General features: G+C 36.2%; 2 protein-coding genes across 3 annotated transcripts in view; both read left to right on the forward strand.

Moving 5' to 3' along the window:
* Positions 1–14167, forward strand: part of IQCJ (IQ motif containing J) — a 250274-nt gene extending 236107 nt beyond the window's left edge. For both annotated transcript variants that reach the window (XM_082687497.1, XM_082687496.1), the window contains exon 5: positions 14002–14167. In XM_082687497.1, the coding sequence (XP_082543623.1) occupies positions 14002–14004 (3 nt within the window). In that variant the 3' untranslated portion in view covers positions 14005–14167. The remainder of the gene's footprint in view (positions 1–14001) is intronic.
* The window catches only part of LOC309842676 (schwannomin-interacting protein 1), a 531227-nt gene that overhangs the window by 13489 nt on the left and 496353 nt on the right, over positions 1–21385 (forward strand). The window lies entirely within an intron of this gene.

A 21385-nucleotide genomic window follows, 5' to 3' on the forward strand; every position in this document is an offset into this window, starting at 1 on the left:
TGCACATAAAAAGATTTTAGGACAGTGTATGGAACATGGCAGGCATTGTGGAGGTCTAAAGTTTCTCTCTTCTCTCTCCCTTTTTTCCCCCATACTTTCAGTGCATGAATGTCCTTACCACTTAACTTTTTGTTGAAAGTTCTGGATTTACTTTTCCATGATACAAATTCTAAAATATTTACAAATCAGAAAATTTTCAAGCCTTCTAACAGAGACAGCATTAAATCATCAATTATAAAACGCACAGTTTAGTGAATTCTTCATTGGTTTTACAAACAAGATTATTTGGCTGCTTACGTGTGTGTGCACATGTGCACAAGTGTGTGTACTTTGTGTACTTTGTGTGTACTTTGCTCTCTGAACTGTCCAGTTATTTCCAAAGGAAGACATACCCATTATGTTTTGGTCCTCCAGATCTCCTTTATCTCTGATAGTCTGAGCTTCAATGGGACTGTTTTTCTTTTTACCCACAGAAACATGAGAGAGAGCTTGTACAGGTGCTGCTTTGAGTAATAGAATTCACAACAGACCCAGCCTCTGTTATCTCAAATTGAGAAAAGGATACAGATAGTTCTTTGAATACAACAAAAAATGAAGGCAAAAGAGTAAAGTTTGAAGAGACACCCATCAAACTACAGTGACAGCCTCCTATAGGCATTTACTACACCAAAGAGGAAGGTTCTTTAGATTGATTACTAGAGCTTAAGAGAAATGTGTATTTTTCACTTGCCTGGGTCTGCAGCTGATATCCTTGACATCTTTGTTAGCATTGCTGTTTCCATTGCATTGTTTTCATATAGCATGGTATGATCTGTGTAGTGTCACCCCTTTCTGGCCATCTAAGTGGGGCCCACCATAAGGTGAGAGATCCTCACTGTAATCCCTGATTGTCTGCAGGCCACTCCTGATATAGCACAATGTTTCTGATGCACACAAATTACCAGAGTATAGTTTCTGCTCTGATGGGGCCTTGGTTACCCTTTTAGGGGAGTGAGCTCTCATATGTTCAACCTCAAAGAAGGTTTAAACATACGTTCAGGAGTTCAGGTGATAGTTACAAACCCATGAGGGAGGATAGGAGAGGTATAATTGATCTAGCTATCCAATCTTCTTGTACCTTACAGTGAAGGAAGATCTTGGGAAGGTGAGGGTTAGAAACAGGAACTTCACAAGATGACTATGGGACTATTTTCTCCTTCTCTAAGCCAACTTGCTGCCTCATTTTTCTACAACCATTTCACTTAATATCCTTCTCTCCTAAGAAATCTGCATTTTTAACCCACTATAGTAGATTGTAAGGTGAAGACTCTGAGGAGACACACTTTGAGAAATGCCAGCCTACATAATGAAGCCCAGTTCCTTAGTGTGACGTTGGTGGATTTCCTGGCCTTTCCTGGCCTCCCTGGTCTTCTTCAGCTTCTTCTTCTGCTCTTCTCCTGTACCCCTTTACCCAACCCTCAGCTCAACTCCATGCAATTGTCCTTTGGCCAAAACTGAGCTCTTAACGTTTTCCAAATGCATGGAGTTAAACGCAAATTCAGAGCTTTAGCACTGGCTGTAATGGCATGTTCTCACCTTCAGGTCTCACAGAGTTGTGCATAGTCTGAGAGAGCCAGTGAGGAGAAATCTGGTCAGATGATGCTGGCATAGTCCCCCTCCTGTCCCCTTGCTCCCTCTCTGCCCTCTTCCTCCTCAAGTTATAAAGCTTCATCTGTGCCTCTGCTCAGTCACTTTTGTACTTTGCTTATACTTCTCTTATTGTCCTTATCACCTACTTAAAATCCAGTTCACCTAAAGTTTGCCCTGCTGTCCTGAGATAAGCTCTTTCTTAAATGTCCATTGCATGTCTTCTGAAACTGTCTCTGTCACCTGTCACATTCAATCTTTAAATTAATAGCACACACATTTATAGCTCTTGCTATGTGTCAAGCCCTATTCTAAGCATTTATGTAAATTAACTCACTTAAGCCTCACATCTACCTTCAGAAGTAGGTGCTACAGTTACCCCCTTATTTCACTGATAAGGAAATGCAACACAGAGAAGATAAGTGACTTATGAAGTCTCCCACTATTAAATGGCTAGGCCATAGTTCTCAAATATGGCTTGAGATACCATGTTCTGAACGATTAATGTGTAATCTGCCCTATCTATATACCTTATATTTTGTAGTTATTTATATAAATATCTTATGATTTTTTCTTTCTTCCATCTCTGCGTACCTGTGTCTCCTAGTACATGGTAGGCACTCTACAGATGCTTGAACAATAGAATTTTTTCAGAAGGTCCTTGAATTCTAAATTTTGGGAACCCCTAGGAAAAAGCCCCTCCAATACATCTGATAATGGAGTTTCCAATGGTGGTAGAGGTCAAAGCATAAATCCCTTTGGCAGTTACCATTTTCCTATGATTTCTGTTCTCCTGCCTACCTTTCCAAGTAGTTTTCATTTTCATTTGTTTTACTTTATCTTATGATATGTTCACACTTATATTTTAAATGAGGGGAAGAAAAAGATTACTTGCAAATGCCAACTGGGAAAGTGTTTATTTTAAACAATGCTGTTCCGGTGCACCAGCTGCCGTTGCTATGTTTGCATATTGGTTGCTAGGGGTAGTGAGGAGACCTAAGCTTGTGATGTCAAGGTGACAAGTTGCTTCAACCGAACATTCTATTGGCTAGAATTTTTCTGAGGTCAGGAATCTGCAACTCTAGGCAATTAGAAAGGTACCTGCAGAAATAACTTAAACCACAGAAACAATTAATTATAATCTAGTCATTTTTAAGAGTGAACAGAAATCTGTCAATTTATACAGATTTAGAATTTGAACAAGAGTTTTAAAAGTTTATTTCTCCCCAAAGGATGGTACAAATCATTACAGAAGACTAATAATATTGTAAAATAAAAAAGGGAAGAGCTGCCTATAATATCAGAACACATTATCTGTCCAAAAAAGGATTTGTTTAAATATATCATTTGTTAAATATATCATTTGCTTAAATATATCATTTGTTTAAATATATTACACATTAAATATATTTGTTTAAATATATCTGTCCAAAAAGGATTTGTTATATCAGTTGACATATAAACATAGGAAAAGAGACCTCACCATTTTAGAAATTGTCCCACTGTGAATACAGATTTTTAGATTTATGTTTAACAGAAAATATTTGTGTGTGCTCATCATCATTTTGCTTGTATTGTACATATAAATACATTCAACAAAAAATCCTTAAGCACCTACAACAAGTAAAACATCATCTTAGGCATCAAGGCAGAGTGGCCAACCATCCCAATTTACCTGGAATGTTTCCCAGTTTTAGCACCAAAAATTTCATGTCTTGGGAAACCCCCAAGTCCTGGGCAAACATAGAAAATTTGATGACTATGGACTCTGAAAAGCAATCTGAGAGTTTTGAAGGGGCGGGGGGTGGGAGGTTGGGGTACCAGGTGGTGGGTATTATAGAGGGCACGAATTGCATGGAGCACTGGGTGTGGTGCAAAAATAATGAATACTGTTATGCTGAAAATAAAAAATAAATTAAAAAAAAAAAAAGGAAATCACAAGCCACTGTCTGGAGTGAAGAACAGGCCAAGCATTCTCTCTCCAGAGACATGAAGAAATTAGCCTGGAAAGGGGATGGGGTCCTTTGTCTGATATTGCAGATAATTAAATGCAAAGGCAAAGAGAGTGGAAGACAGAAAGAAAGTGACTTTCCATGGAGAGATTTAGTCTCTGGTCAAAGGCAAGGTCACCTATTAGGTGAGGAGGTGGGATTGAAGCTGGAAGCAGGGAGTGAAGATTTGTAAGCTCCTTTCTTGGGCTGTTTAAGGAAGTCTGGAGATGTCCAAGAGAATTTTTGAGGAGTAAGAAAGAGTTGAAATAGAATATTAATATTTTTTAAAGATTTTATTTATTTATTTGAAAGAGAGAGAGTGAACATGAGCAAGAACGGAAGGAAAGAAATAGAGGGAGAAGCACACTCCCCACTGAGCAGGGAGCCAGACATGGGGCTCCACCCCAAAACCCTGAGATTGTGACCTGAGCTGAAGGCAGATGCTTAACTGACTGAGTCACTCAGATACCCCAATAATTTTTAAATTTTACATATTCATATAGGAAACAGAAAAAAAATAAAGGAAACAGAAAAAAATAAATTAAAACCAAGTATAATTTTAGGTCTTTGTCTTATGTTTGTTTCTTAAACACTCAGAATTGTGGTGTGCCTATGTATCTGAATCCTGCACTTGATTTTACTTAATTTATTATCATAACTATTTCCCATGTTGTTCTATAGTTCTTTATAACCATCATTTTAGCAACCAGACAATATTCTATCAGAGGTATATTCCACAGTTCCCTTAACCACTATGCTTTGTTGATATTCAAGTTTCCAGTGTTTTCCTTTCATAAATGAAGCTAGAATGACATCTTTTTTTTTTCTTTTGCATATGTTTTTTTTTTAATTTTTTATTTTTTATAAACATATATTTTTATCTCCAGGGGTACAGGTCTGTGAATCACCAGGTTTACACACTTCACAGCACTCACCAAAGCACATACCCTCCCCAATGTCCATAATCCCACCCTCTTCTCCCAAACCCCCTCCCCCCAGCAACCCTCAGTTTGTTTTGTGAGATTAAGAGTCACTTATGACATCTTATTGGGTTCTTTTATGTTGTCTTTCTTTAGCTGCCATGAGGCTATGAAGAAACAAGATTTATTTTTCACCGAAGCATACACATAGTAACATATACAAGTGCATGTTGTTTTCTTTAAAAAGAAAAAAAATTGAGAACTATTTACTTATTTCATTGGCATTTTTAATTCCTTTAAACTTTTAGATTTGTTTTCTTCTTCGTAAAGAGCCCGAGTTACCCCCCCACCAAAATTAGTCTTGCATCTTATCTATAAATTCGTATCTTATTTATAGCTTTATATATATTTTTAAAGATTTTATTTATTTATTTGTCAGAGAGAGATCACAAGTAGACGGAGAGGCAGGCAGAGAGAGAGAGGGAAGCAGGCTCCCTGCTGAGCAGAGAGCCCGATGCGGGACTAGATCCCAGGACCCTGAGATCATGACCTGAGCCGAAGGCAGTGGCCTAACCCACTGAGCCACCCAGGTGCCCCTATAGCTTTATATTTTAAGATATGACATATTATAAACTTTCTAAGACATAATAATATAAGCCAACCTTTAAAAGAGGACTTGGCTCTGAATAACACTGGGCTGGACCCAAACCCTTGTTACTAGCCAGAAGAGTTAAGCTCAGATATCCCTGCCTCTGCCTCACGGTTTCTGCAAACAGCCCATTTCCTATCCCAGTCCTACCATATCTCTTCCCTATTCCTATCCCTCCATGACTGTTACTCTTTGAGTTCTGTTGAGGTCTCTGGTTCCTTGACACATCCCCTTTCTTCAAGACTTTAAGCCAGCTTCATCCTCTCTTACAGCATCCTCCTCTCCTGCCTCATCTTTCTACCACCCCCCCGCCCTGCTGATTCTGATTCTTGGATCAGTCCATTTGGGTGTCTCCTCCACTCCCACATCTGGTGCAAAGCCCCACTGGGGTTGGGTAGAAGATGGTCTCTTTACAAATGTGGTCTTGCACCAAGCTGTGTTCTTGGGGCCTCTTTCAGGGCCATTCCAGGTTCCTCTCCCCCAGCTTCTAGCTCTTAAACAACTTTCCTTTAACAGTGCAGAGAAGACTGAGGCTTTCAGATGTGAACTTCTTGATCTTTCCATCCTACACCTACAAATTCATTTTTATTTAACTCCTCTTTTCTTTCTGAGAGAAAGTATGATTCTTCTTCCTGTCCAAAGATAATCCTTCCATCTTCCACTGATACTATCCATTCCAGAGTCCTCTGAGATCATGCCCATCAATAATAAGTTCTCTTTCATCTTTACTGGCTCCTTCTTTCAATATGGACATATGTGTGTATATATATATATATATGTATAATTTATATATAAAGTTATATATATATTATTTAAGTATAAATTATATATAATTTATAACCAAGGTATAGTCCAACATTGGTTTTTTATATAATGTTCACTGATGCATTAGTTCAATATAATACCCAGTGCCTATCATATCACATGCTCTCTTTAATGCCCATCAGCCAGTTACCCTATCCCCTACCCTTCTCCCTTTTGGCAACCCTCAGTTTGTTTTTTAAGCATGAAAGAAAGACAGATTTGTATTAGGTGCCTACTGTATGTTGGTCACTGGAGAACATATTATCTCAACTAATTCTCATAACAATTTTATGAGTTAAGTGTTATTATCTGACTTTTTTGGTATTTTCTATTCTATTCTTTTATTTTATTTATTTTTAAAAATTTATTTATTTTCAGCATAACAGTATCAGTATTTTTTCCACCACACACAGTGCTCCATGCAATCTGTGCCCTCTATAATATTATAGAGGGCATGGACTTTTTTTTTTTTTAAATAAGAAAGCCAAGACTTAGGTTAACGAATGTTTTAAATTAGTAAACTGGCTTGGTCTGTGACAAAACCATGAATACTACCTCCATTAGCCCATTCCATGTTCCCTTTGCTTTTCCTTCACAAACATATTTGTTAATCAAAAACAAATGATTTGCTTAAATTCCACTTCAGCATAGTTTATTGGTCAATTGTCTGTGCAGGAATTATTTAAAACATATCTACACATTGAATATGCAATCATTAGCTTCTTAACCAACTTAGAACACACATTATCTAAAGCATTACAGAAAGAACCCTTACTGACTGCTTGTTTCGTTACCCACTAAATGTGTGGGTATTAATCACCATCTGCAGCAACTACTTCCAGAGGAAGGGTAATATATACATGAATAATAAGTGGTAGTAGTATGATGGCAAACACTTAACTACTGCTCTCTGGATAAAAGTTGTTGATTAGTAGTTTGCCAATGTCTGTGACATAAATACTTCCACCATAAGGAGTATTTAATAGTATCTGTGTTTAATAATTATCTTAAAAAATTCCTAAAAATATAGCAATCATAAGCATATCTGAGCAGGTTCTAGCACATTATTGAATTAGCTAACAGTTACTGAGTGCCTGCTAAGTGTTGTGTACCATTCTAAGGGCTCAGAGTTATTATCTCAGTAATCCTACATACATTATTTCCATGTAGAAACTGAAAGATTAAGTAAATTGCCCAAGAACATGCCATTTAAGTATGGGGGCTGGTATTATACTAGACATCTATAAATGCTGCCTTTCTTTATGAAAAAATACACAAATTTGTGACTATTTGAGGCTTTTTAAAATTTCTAATGACTTAGAATGATCTCGTTTAAATTTTGTCATCATATAACTTATGAAGAAAATATATACTTAAGATAAATATGTAATTTCCTACCTCAGAAGACTGAAGTACCAGGAAGATGGGAATCTGATTTTCTGGTGTTTTTGTATCTCTAATGTTTAGCTCAGTACCCAGCATGTAGCAAAAACTCATAAGGAATATTGAAAGAATATAATATTTCTTAGCCCTTCATTAAAAGTTCTCTAAAATCCCTGCAATGTATGTAGATGTATTTAAAATAATTAAATATTTTATGTTTATATCCGTTGGCCAAATAACATCAGCCCTGGAAATTTATCTTTAGGAACCAATTCAAAAGGAGGAAGGAAAAAAAAAAAAAGCATTAGGCAAGGAAATGATCATTGCAGTGCTTGCTATATAAGCAGAAATTAAGACAAACATAAATATCCAAGAATAGGGGTGTTTGGGTGGCTCAGTTGGTTAAGTGTCGGCCTTCAGCTCAGGTCATGATTCCACAGTCCTGGGACTGAGTCCCACATCTGGCTCTCTGTTCAGTGGGGAGCCTGCTTCTCCCTCTCCTGCCTGTCACCCCTCTCCCTGCTTGTGCATGCTCTCACTCTGTCAAATAAATAAATAAAATCCCTTTAAAAATCCATGAATAGTGAAACAGTTAAAGTATGATACATTTCTTCAAATGAATTTTGTGCAGCCAATAAAGGAGATAAATTCATTTAACATAAAGTGGAAAAATAAAGCAGTATACAAAGTCCACCCGTGATTTGATCACATAGTACAGCAGGCCATGCTACAGAACGACCAAAAGTAGAGGTTTTAGCTTTGGACCCACAGAACTCAATTCTAGGGTCTTTCAATCTGTCACACAATGTAGGGCAAGTTGCTTAACTTTCCTAAGTCTCAGTCACCCATGTGCAATGGGGGTAATTCTCAGAGTCATTGTGGGGATTGAATGAGCAAATATAGACAGTGCCCAGGATATCACCTGGCATACTGATCTATTACCTTTACATATGTCAAGGACTGGCAGGAAATATGGGCAAGGGAAAATAACTGATGCTTTTGGATATGTATTTGGGGATTGTGGATCCATTTTTTAAATTTTATGACATATGCAATAAAGAACAACCAATGGAAAAATACAATCACTTTTACAATATCCTACAAATTACGTCTATCTCCAGTTTAGACAACCACCTTCAGTCCAAACAAGTGAATTGACTCAATCCATGCTCTTAGACTCCTCTCAGGGACCCCACAGACAGAACCAATGCTTCTACATTCCTGGCTGCTCATGGGTTGCTGAGACTCTGCTACCATTCCCTTGCTCACCCAATTTCCACCAGATGTAGAATTAGACTCATTTTCATGCTACAAAGATATACATAGAGTCATGCTCATCTGATAATGATAATGCTGTAGCCTGGTCCTTTGGATTCCTGATCATGTGTGGAAGATATCGTGTAACCTTCCAGGTTATCAGATCACACACTACTATTTCTCTTCCTCCTTGTTCATCTTCCTCTTATCAGGTTGAAATTGGTAAAGATGAATCAAATGTGCCTGCATTATCCCTCAACCTGCAAACTACTCAGAATGTTTCAATACCTAAACTTTAGTTTTAATAAACTGTATTTAGTTAAACACCTTACTAGATCCACACTACAGTATCTGGATTACAGTTATACTCAAAGCAAAATTGTTAGGTGCATAATATATCTGAAGTCATTATGATAGTGTTCCATGTAACAAAAACCAATAATAATTATCTTGGCATAAATTACTTTCATATTTTAGGACCAAAAGATTTAGAGAAATTTTTAAAAAGATTAGTTTTCATATCTTCAAGTTAAACAGAAATAAAGCCGAGAGTTCAGTGTAAGCGCAAGACTTGTCACCACCTGCTCAAATGTGAGAGTGGCACTTTAGGCATGCAAGTCTGCTTAGCTTATTCTTATTAGTGGGGGCATTTAATTAAATACAGTTTCTCTGCCTGACCGGGGCAACTACTGATGAGAATAAAATTGATGGGAGATGAACAGTTAACAGCAGGAGATACATGGGAACAAGAAATAAAAGAGCCATAGTCAAACTGAAGAATATTGCTGTAGTATATTATATTTGACATTTACTGCTGTGTCTAATAATGCATCCCTTACTTCTCTCCAGCAGCCATGTTCCTTCATTATTTTAAATTTTGGGAGCTTTTGTTTTAGAAAAATGACAAAAGTCTCACTTCTTCATTCCTCATTAGGGTGCATATTTAATTGTGTTCCTTTGTTCATTATGTTTGAATATTGCCATTCAACCAGAAGAGTGCTGGCAAAAGCCTGTAAATGGCTATGCCTGGTTTTTCCAAGGTATTTAAAATTCTATCGTTGTTTCCATAAGCCACAGACAGTGGGTTATTTTTCATGGACAGACAGTGCATTCTTCTCTTGGGGTTTTTATGGACAGACTGTATAAAATGATAACACAATGAATGGGGTACCAGCTCCACTATATCAAGGGCTTAAATCAGCTATTTCAGACAGAAACTCAATGTAGTAGAGCACGTTTCAAATAGGCTTGCAGGTACAGGCTATAACACAAAAATTTCAACATCTTTTGTGATTAATTCTCATGAAAGGTTAATGACATTTTTTACAATAAATTAGAGCTGAGGTGAGGGAGATTTCAGTAATGTAGGTTCAGGTGGCAACCTGAATAAAATTGATAAGATTTACATGCCAGAATTAAAATAGAGACATAATCTATCTTCAGAATGACCAGGGTTTGGATTATTGTGGAAAGTATAGCAAAGGTGAATCTTCTACTTGCCTGTTCATAATCCTTTTCATTCACGTGATAGTTTTCATGATTTTGTAATACCATATTCACTATAGCTCATTTCATACGCTCCCTTTCTGAGAGAGAAGTTACTTCATTGTACTTGCTTAAAAAGAAACTATTTTTAATTTTCATTTCTAATTAACCCTAACTTAATCATAGTCACTAGGGCTTCCATTTTGTTGTTTCTTTTTTAAACCAGTTGTGGAAAATGGTCTAAACTTAAGTCATTTCTTAAAACTGTCTCTAAGGAGTGTGAAGAAATGTCTATTTGCAGTTAATGATCCAGAAAATCAAGAATTACCCCCAGTTTGCCAATGAAAAATACCTTTATCAGTTTGAAATTCCCTTTAATGGAAAAAATTCACATGGAATTAATTTTTAAACATGGCCTTTAATGCAAACTTAAATTTCAACTACCCAGGTATGAATGTGATCCAGATCTCTCTTCTTGTTATATTTCTTCTGAGAATCCTAAATTTATATGTAGATTATCTTTATCCAAATTATTATGGCCACAGTTTTATAATTATTAGTATGTAATAAATTGATTTATTACACAATAAGTTATAATAATATCATGTAACAGACACCAAAATAGTTTGGCTTAAATCACTGAAAGAATTTCAGCATTATATTCTAGAGGCTTCCCACTTAATCTTTATCTAATCATTATGATTGATAAACTTGTAAGAAGATGATGTTGTAGGATACACTGGAGACAAAGCATCATATATTTGGCTATCTAAAAAATAATAGGGGGAATGCAACTGCAAATACTCATAAATATAATGCTTTCCATGATAAATCTATTTTATTTACTCTTTTATTTTGTCTCTTTCATTCCCAAGAAGAAGATAAGGTGGCTTTATCATTAGAGTGCCCGTATAATTTATCATCTAAACTTTCAAACATGAGAGGGTTAATATTAATCATCATACTGAGGCATAGACATAAACTAGCCCTATCCCAGGAATGCTGGGGCATATAGTCACCCCAGTTATCCCAATGCTCAGTACAACAGAACCATAGACTAGGCAAGATAAGACAAAAGGAAAAAGAAGGAATTAGAAGGAAGGGATAGTAAAAAAACTATTCAGGAATGCCTGCCTAACTTTGATCTCTCTAGACAGAACATGTATCACTTAGCAGGTTCAAAGTTGATAATCTCTCATATCACTATTTATTAAATCATAAGGAATACTATATTAGTCAGGGTAGGCTAACCACTGTAATAAATCCAAAATATTAGTGGCATAAGACAATAAATGTTTATTTTTCACTCACATTATTTTTCAGTATAAATTGATAAAGCAATGGTGACTGACGGGCATGTTCAGCAACAAAGGCAAACAGAGGCACCCTTCTCTTGAACTTGGGACAAGCAAGATAGCCTTTGATAAAAAACACTCAGCTAAGAGATGGGAGAAGAAAGAGAGTGTGTTGGACTGAACATTTATCATGTGCCAATTCTAAAAATGATATGCCTCACTTTCTCCTATATTCCATGGCCAAAACTCAATTGTATGACCCCATCTAGCTTCACAAGAGACTAAGGAATGTGCTCTGGCTGACCACTAGGAGGAAGTGAAAATCGGGTTTGGTGAACACATTGTAATCTCTATCCCTCTCCTCCATTCTGGTTACCAAGTACTCATTTGACTCTTTCTCTTTTACACAGATTAAGGAAATCTCATATAGTTTCTGCATGGAGTTCAAACTCTATAATCCTGGGAGGTGCCAGTTCTCTTTATCAGTTTCTGATATGGCTCCTTATAACCTGCTGACCCATGAACTAGAAAGGCAAATTATCTCCCCACCATACTTCTCCATACATTCAGTAAATCATGGTGGACTAGGGATAAACATCATGGTTAACATTTTCTGTAGGGAAAGATAATAATCAAATAGAAGGCATTTTTCTTGCCTTTGCTTTTATAGAACATTGCATTATTCTTTAACTTCAATCACAAATGTCATCTTCTTTCCTTTTCATGGTTATTCCTCTTGAGAAACTACCCAAGTATTTGTATCATATTAAGAATATATTAAATCTGTTTGTTCTCTTGTAGTTCAGATTAGAAACTATGCAGCTACTAAGTTAGACCCTCTACAGTCCTTATTCTTTAAAGTATATAATGGAGTTAATAAGAGAAAAAACTTCTTTATCAGTGATTATAAGGCTTATGGAAGATTTATAAGCATTAAAGGAGTTGAGAAAATCACTTCTTAACCAAGATACATAGGAGAGAAGGAAATAGTATAAAAGCAAAATTATTAGTTTCCTGACATTCAAATTATTGTTAACTGGCTTATATCTTCCTATGCCTCCCTAAACTTGGGCACTTTACATTTGTTTGTTTTTATCTTTAGTGCCTAGGAACCATAAAGATATCACTTCATTTTGTTGGCACAAACATGACCAGTGTAGAGAACTGGGAAAATAAGTGAAGGTCTGACAATATTTTTTTAAAGTTTTGAATCCTGAAATAAAAATTAAAGAATAGCAAATAAACAGTTTAAAAATGTTTTATTTCAAAATAATTTTAGACTTACAGAAGATTTGCAATCATAGTATAGAGAATTCCTATATACTCTCCACCCAATTTCTCCTAATGTTAACACCTAACATAACCATGGTACAATTTTCAAAAGTGAGACATTAACTTTGTATAATACTGTTAACCAAACCCTAGACATTATGTAGATCTCATCATTTTTTCCACTAATGTCCTTTTCTGTATGGGCATCTGATCCAGGACCCTATGTTGCCTTTTATTGTCATGTCTCAGTCTCCTCTAATCTATGTTGATTACTCATTATTTCTATGTCTTCCATCATCTTAACTTTTGCAAAGAATATTTTTGGGTATTTAGTAGAATAGTCAACAATTTTGATTTGCATGGGTTTTTCTCAGGGTTAAATTAAGGTTATGGAATTTAGGGAAGAATGCCATAGAAGTAAAGTAACTGCTTTATTGTGTCATATAGGGAGCTATATGGTATCGAACTGACTTATTATTAGTGATGTTTTCTTTTATCACTTGGGTAGGTGATACCTGTCAGGTTTCTCTACTATAAAGATACTGATGTTCTCATTAATAAATATTTGGGGGGAAATACTTTGGTCACTGTTTGTGTCTCGTGTCTCACTACAGACACCTGCTTTCCCCTAGATTCTAGGTAGTTGGTTGCCCTGCACCCTCAGCACTCTGATGGGTAAAAAAAAATTGTGAATATGCTGTTTATTCAGCATTTTTGTTGTAAGTTTGAGAGTGTTGTTGTTTCCACCTCTCAGCAAAAACTAAAAAATCCAGTATTTGAGGTTTAAATAAATACTCTTAAAAAAAAAAAAAGATATTTATTTATTTATTTACTTAGAGAAGGAACTGGGAAGAGAAGCCTAGGGAGAGGAAGAAATAGACTCCCCATGGAGCAGAAAACCTGACTCAGGACTTGATCTCAGGATGCTGGGATCATGACCTGAGCCAAAGACAGACAATTAACCAACTGAGCCACCTAGGCAGCCCTAAATAAATACTCTTAAAATTAACTGTTACTGTTAATTAGTTGTCATGTTAGTCAGTACTCCAATATCCAGTCCATTGCAGAAGATCAGTCTTAGTCAAATTTTATCAGTTCATTTACCCTGCCAGTAATTGGTTCTGAAATAGGATGAAACACACTTTTGGCCAATGAAATTTGAGGGAAACTGTACTATGGTCCTCCCAAGGAAAATTTCTGTTCTTCTTATACAAGAAGTAAGTAAAAGGTAGTTCACCTTCTTTTACCTCTGTATGTAACTGTTTCTGGATGTATTGTCTGAGACTTGACCACATGATTGACCACCATCTTGTTTCTAGTAAGAAAAGGAAGGCAACACTGAGGACAGCAGAACAAAAAGAACCTGGAAAGAACCAGTTGTTTACCGGCATTTTTCAGCTGCTATTCTAACCACCTATGGAATCAAGCTTATCTATGGAGTTCTAGTTATGTTCAATAATAAATTTCCTTAATGTTTAAGCTCAATTTGATCCTTGGTTTTTCAGTTACTTGGATCTGAGGTTTTATAACTGTTATCACCACTTTAAGTGAAGTATGATTTTTAGGCAAATATACTACCATCTCTCTATCCATTCTACTGTTCATGGGCATTCAAATTGTTACCAGTTCTTAGTTTTAGGAACAGTGATGCTATAAATGTTTTAATACATGTCTTTTGGTGAATATGTCCACATTTCTTTTCAGTGTATTTCTAAGAATGAAATTGCTCAGTAATCAACTATGTGCGTGTTCAGCTTTAAAAATAGATACAACCAAATATTTTTGAAAAGACTGTATCAATTTAGCCTCTCACCAAAAATTTTTGAGATTGTATAAGAGAATGGTCCAGTTTCATTCTTCTGAATATGCCTCTCCAATTTTCCCAGCACCATTCATCAAAGATACTATTTTCCTTCGGATATTCTTCCCTTATTTGTCAAAGATTAGTTGGCCATGGAGTTGAGGGTCCATTTCTAGGGTCTCTATTCTGTTCCATTGATTTATGTGTCTGTTTTTATGCCAATACCATGCAGTCTTGATGATCACAGCTTTGTAATATAGCTTGAAGTCAGGCATTGCGATGTCCCCAACTTTGGTTTTCTTTTCCAACATTCCCCTGGTAATTCTGGATCTTTTCTGGTTCCATGCAAATTTTAGGATTGTTTGTTCCAGCTCTGTGAAAAATGTTGATGGCATTTTGATGGGGAACGCTTTACACTGTTGGTGGGAATGCAAGCTGATACTGCCACTCTGGAAAACAGTATGGAGGCTCCTCAAGATGTTAAAAATAGAACTACCCTATGACTCAGCAATTGCACTACTAGGTGTTTACCCCAAAGATATAGTTGTAATGAAAAGAGGGGGTACATGCATCCCAATGTTCAGCAGCAATGTATATAATAGCCAAACTATGGAAGGAGCTGAGATGTCCTGGATAAGGAAGGTGTGGTTCTTATATACAATGGACTATTACTCAGCCATCAGAAAGGATGTTTCCATCAACATAGATGGAACTGGAGGGGACTAAGCTAAGTGGAATAAGTCAAACAGAGAAAGAAAATTATCATATGGTTTCATTCATATATGGAACATAGAAAATAGTACAGAGGACCATAGGGAAAGGGGGGGAAAACTGAATGGGAAGAAGTCAGAGAGGGAGACAAACCATGAGAGACTCAACTCCAGGAAACAAACTGAGGGTTTTAGAGGGGAGGAAGGTAGTAAAGTTCATCGGTGCTCCAAAAGTTGGAGATTGAGAAGCCTTAGTTGTTGGTTTTAGAGTGGAGACAGATGGGGTAACCAGAAATGGGTATTAAGGAGGGTACATATTTTGATGAACACTGGGTGTTATATGCAATTAATGAATCCTTGAACACTACATCAAAAACCAATGATTTACTATGTGTTGGCTAATTGAACACAATAATAAATAAAGATTGTGAGAGTTATAATTGCTCCACATCCTTGCCAACACTTGGTATTATTAGGCTTTTATTTAGGCATTTTGATTCAGGGTATGGGTAGTGGTATCACATTGTGACAAATTATCTTTATATACATATTAATGTTTATATTCATATTCATTCTATGTCAATTTCTTTATTATAAATCATAGCCTGGATGCAAATTGTTGAGAAACTACTAAAAACAATTAATATTCATATAAACTCAAGGTCTTTATAATGTACTTGGAAGTAAAGTGATGAAAAAGGAATTATGTTAAGCTTAAGTGTACTTTGTCCAAAGAATAAGCTCTAGTCCACTTCTAAGGATAGAGTTGTTTTGTAAAGTAGAATAGTAAGATAAAAGAAAAGGCTTAATCTTATAACATGTGAGAAATGAAACATACCAATAGGAGATTCATAAAAAGGCATGATGCAAAGAAGAACTTTTGTCAAATCATTTACTCTTTTTGAACTTTTGTCAAGTCATTTAATCTTTTTGAGTAAAATGATTTTACTCAAAATCATTACTTTTTTTACTCTCAAATCATCTTACTCTTTTTACTCATTTACTCATCAAATCTTTACTCTATTACTCACTATAAAGTGAGTAATAGAGTTAGATGGCTTCTGTATTTTCCCTCCATCTATGACATTCTCTATCCCTACACTTTGAAGAGTTTTGATCAGGAAGGGATGCTGTACTTTGTCAAATGCTTTTTCAGCATCTATTGAGAGTATCATATGGTTCTTGTTCTTTCTTTTATTGATGTGTTGTATCACATTGACTGATTTGCGGATGTTGAACCAACCTTGCAGCCCTGGAATAAATCCCACTTGGTCGTGGTGAATAGTCTTTTTAATATACTGTTGAATCCTATTGGCTAGTATTTTGTTGAGTATTTTCGCATCTGTGTTCATCAAGGATATTGGTCTATAGCTCTCTTTTTTGGTGGGATCCTTGTCTGGTTCTATGGTTATTTATTTTCTCCTCAAGAATATTATTTATATTCTCTTTTTTTTTTTCCAAATATTGGTTGTCATCCACACAAAACCCAAAGACCAGTTGTCGCTCATGAGGGCTCCCTGAAGCTCAAATCATTTCCCATACACCCTGGAGAAGAGGTGCCTTGATGGAAGGATCTCTTTGATTCACATTTGAATATGAGCAGTGGTGATATGGAAACTTCTTTGGAGAAAATGTTTCATTTCTCTCTACATGCTGAAACTTGGACTTGTAAGCAGCGGTTAAGTTCATCAGTGCTCCAAAAGTTGGAGCATGAAAAGCCTTAATTGTTGGTTTTGAGTGGAGAGAGATAACCGTAAGATAGACAAACCGCCTCAAAACCCCTGAAAATAACTTATCTTCCTGTACGTAACCTAAATGCCTGTTATGAATATCTATGCAGGTTTCTGTATCTATTTAGGGTGTGCTTATATGCCCATGGATTGTGCCTGAGAACTGGGCCAGATAATTTGTCCGGTGAATATGTTAAGGTTTTATTAAGGTGTCAGTAGGGGCAACTTCTTAGGCAGTGATGTTAATGTGTAAAATCCACTTGTTTAGGCAGTTATCGTCTCTGAATTAATGCCTTATTTTCAATTTGCTTTGAAATCTATTACTTTTTTTTTTAAAGCATCTGTCCATGTGTTGGTTTCTAGTTTTCAAATATAATTAATGATACATACATTGCCTCCTCCTTTTATAATCATGGTTTACTCTTCATTTGAATGTGTCAGGCAATACTTAATGTTGGCCAGTTAAGTGTTTTAACATGTCACAGGTTTGCTCTGTTGATGCTGTAATAACATCCCCCTGTGGCACAGGTAATGAGACATGGGTTTTCTTGGCAACCTGGTTCTAGTAGTTTACCTCTGACCATCAATCTGATGCAGGTCGAGTCTCTTGGAATTTTGTACTCAGGAGCCATTTATTTTGGACGTATGATGGTAAGTCCTGGTTTTTCTTTAGAAATAGTATAATCTTGGTCATTCCTCTTTGCGAAGTGCATTTTTTGTTTAAAGGACACTCTTTAATTTCTGTCATTTTCAAAAATGTACAGAGGTCATCATGGAATGATTGTACACCATAGAGTATCATAGATGTGGTTCCAATGCTAGCTTTTTCCTTAATTATGATTTTTTTAGTGATTGATCCTTGCACACACATATATATCTACCTTGAACTCTCTCATTAATTTTTGTACAGTATTCTATCTATCGATGAACCATAATTTGTTCTTTCATTCTCTTATAGATGAACATTCGAGTTATCGTCAGTCTTTGCTACATAAAGCAATGCTAGAATAAATATCTTTTTACATACATGTTTGCATACTGTTGAAGTAAAGACCAACCAAATGAGAAAAGCAAAGGCTATTTATTCAGTCTTGCTATAGCTAAGGAGCAGTCATTTTCACTTGCATTTTGGCAGAGGCTCAAAGGCAGACAGAAGAGTAGGAAAGCTTTCTGGTAGAAAAAAGGGAAAGCTGCCCGTGTACCCTGATTGGAGACTGTTGGCATGGGGAAGCTGGAGGTGCATTAACCAGGGAATCCTATGTAATTGGTTAGGAGAGCATATTTGTCTTTTTCTGATTGGTCTTAAGTTGGAAGTGGAGACAAAAATTAGGGAATCTATTAATTATTAATAGAATCCTAAACATTTTGAACTGATTATTAGAGAAGCAATTGGTTAGCTTCCTGGGTTATTACTAGAAATAGCTAGTCCAGTTTCTTTCAAGTCGGACACATAGCAGGCTCGCTTCCTGGGCTATTTATTGCAGATAAGGAGTTGGTTTCCTGGGCAGTCACTTAAGGTTGTGGGTCAAAGTTCTAGTTTTATATACGGAGCAACCATTGTTTATTTGCATAGTCAGTCTCTTAATACATATGCAAATGCATCTGTATGATAAATTCCTGAAAGTGGAATTTCCAAATCAAGGATATATGCCTTTTAATTTATGTATATTTTGTCAGATTGCTTTATATAAGTTTCCATGAATTTATAGTCCTTATAGCCTTATGGGGATATAACAGGGTGCATTACCAAACTTTTCATCTTTGCCAGTTTGATAGGTTAAAGAATAATAGTGTCTCACTGTAGCTTAATTTGAATGAGGTTGAGAATTTTTTTTTCATGTGTTAAATCATGTTTTTCTTCCTCGTAAGTTGTCTGTTCATGTCCATGGTATTAAGGTATTCTTAAGTGCTCCCAGGCCAAGGAGGGTATTGATAAGAGAGTAGGTCTCTGGAACTTGAAATTAACACCTTGAAAATTCAACCTACATTCAGGACAGGACAAGAGATACACTCTCTTACAAATTTTAAGTATATAATACAGTTTCATTGACTATCATCACCATGATACACATTAGATCTCCAGGACTTATTCATCTTATAATTCAGAGTTTTTACCCTTTGACCAACATATCCCTATTTTCCCCATCCTTCATGTAGACGACCACCAAATTACACATTATTTTTATGAGTTTCACTTTTTTAGACTCCACATACATGTGAGAGCATACAGTATTTTTTTTCTGTCTGACTTATCTCACTTAGCATAATAACTTCAAGTTTTATCCATATTGTTGCAAATGTCAGGATTTTCTTCCTTTTTATGGCTGAAAAACATTTCATTATGTATATAGAAGAGATATGGATATCTATATAGAGTATCTATATAGATATATAGTGAAGATGTATCTATATAGATATATAGTGAAGATATATCTATATAGATACGTCTCTATGTATAGATATATACACATTTATATCTATATATATATAAATATATCTATATATATCTTCACTATATATATAAATATATCTATATATATATATCTTCACTATTCCCCATAGTTTTTTATTCATTCATCCATCAACAGACACTTAGGTAGTTTTGAGTGCATGGGCTTCAGAGTTGGGCAACTCAAACTATATTCCCAACTCAGCCATTGATGACCATAGGGGAATTAGTGACCTTTCTCACCCTCCTCTTCTTCATTGGTTCAATGGAAATATTAATACCAATTCAGAAGTTCTTGAGGGAGGGTGAAATTTTTAACATAGTGCCCAGATTGTTGTAAGTATGCCGAAATTGCAGGCTCAGGTACTCTTCTTGGGAATCTAGTGGACTTTCTATTCACCTGGAAACCTAGGCAAACTGAGATTATTAGCAAAAATTTCAAGTCATACCCTCATGAATATGAGTCACAGACCGTAAAGCTTTCTAAGTTGTCAGTACTTCTTTAAAGAGTCCTAGTAATACTGGGGTGGGGGAGAGGAGAAGGAATGGGAACATGGTAGATGTGTGTGGTGTAATTTCGTTGCAAATGCAAATTAGTTTTCCTGTCATTTGTTAGCAAGCCCACTGTTTATAATAATAACTGTTCATAATGAATCAGGCTGATATTTTGTTCATACATTTTCCCTTGAGGCTTTAATAACTCTGCTTCTGTGTTTTATGGTTACACATTGTGGAATGAGGCTCTGGTGGAAATACAATCCTATTTTATAGCCTCTGTAGAAATGAGAGGCAGAAAAAAACAGCAAGGGAAGCAAATCAGTGGTCAGAAAGAGTTCCAAGAAAGAGAGGGGTGCTCCTCCAGCTAGGTCTGGAAAGTGTATGGGAAATGTGAAGGATGGCCCAGAAAATGTTCATCAATAAGGTGGCTGAGCGGAATTAGAAAATATAACAAAGGCTTTTGGGCTTGGTTAGGTGGAAACCTTGGGTGACCTAAAATGAATAGTTGTACAGTTCAGCAAATAGCTACTGATAACCTACTACTTCTCAAAACCTTCATAAAGCTCTAAAGGTGCATTATCCAGTATGATAGCCATCAGTCATGTGTGCCTATTTGAATTTAAATTAGCTAAATATCTAACTAATTAAAAATTCAGTTCCTTTATTCTTCTCCTGGACATTGGGGAGGGTATGTGCTTTGGTGAGTGCTGTGAAGTGTGTAAACCTGGTGATTCACAGACCTGTACCCCTGGGGATAAAAATATATGTTTATAAAAAATAAAAAAAAAATTAAAAAAAAAATTCAGTTCCTCAGTTACACAAGTCACATTTCAAGAGATGGGGCTATGATAGAAATATGTCAACATACTCTTGCAGGGGTTGAGACTAGGGTAAGGAGGCTTAAAAAGGATGGTGGCCAAATTAGAGGATGAAGAAAAAGCAGCTCTTCAGAAAAGACGTCAGAGTGGATACAGAAATGACCTAAGTCATAAGGGTGAGTGGTTTTCCCCAGGTGGTCAAAGATAGAGGAGAGCATTATAAGCAGAAGCAGATAAGCAAATCAAGAAAGTGTGAAGCAGGGACGCTTGGGTGGCTCAGTCATTAAGTGTCTGCCTTCAGGCAGGTCGTGATTCCAGGGTCCTGGGATTGAGCCCCACATCTGGCTCCCTGCTCAGCGGGAAACCTGCTTTTCTGTCTCCCACTCTCCCTGCTTGTGTTCTCTTTCTCGCTGTCAAATAAATAAATAAAATTATAAAAAGAAAGAACGAAAGATAGAAGGAAGGAAGGAAGTGTGAAGCAGTGTGGACTATTCAGAAAAATGCTTATGGTTTAGTATGGCTGAAGAGTGCAGCCAGAATGGAGCTCAGGGAGGTAGGTGGGGCCAGACTGGGAGCATTTAGTCATTGCACCACAGGTTGGGGACTTTGTCTCTTGGGCAATGAAAAGACAGTGAAGGGTTTTGAACAGGAGAGTGAATTATATGGTCAGATTTATATGAATTGGAATGGGAAAAGT

This window comes from Mustela nivalis (genome assembly GCF_964662115.1).
Source record: "Mustela nivalis genome assembly, chromosome: 1".
In the NCBI taxonomy this organism is placed as follows: Eukaryota; Metazoa; Chordata; class Mammalia; order Carnivora; family Mustelidae; genus Mustela; species Mustela nivalis.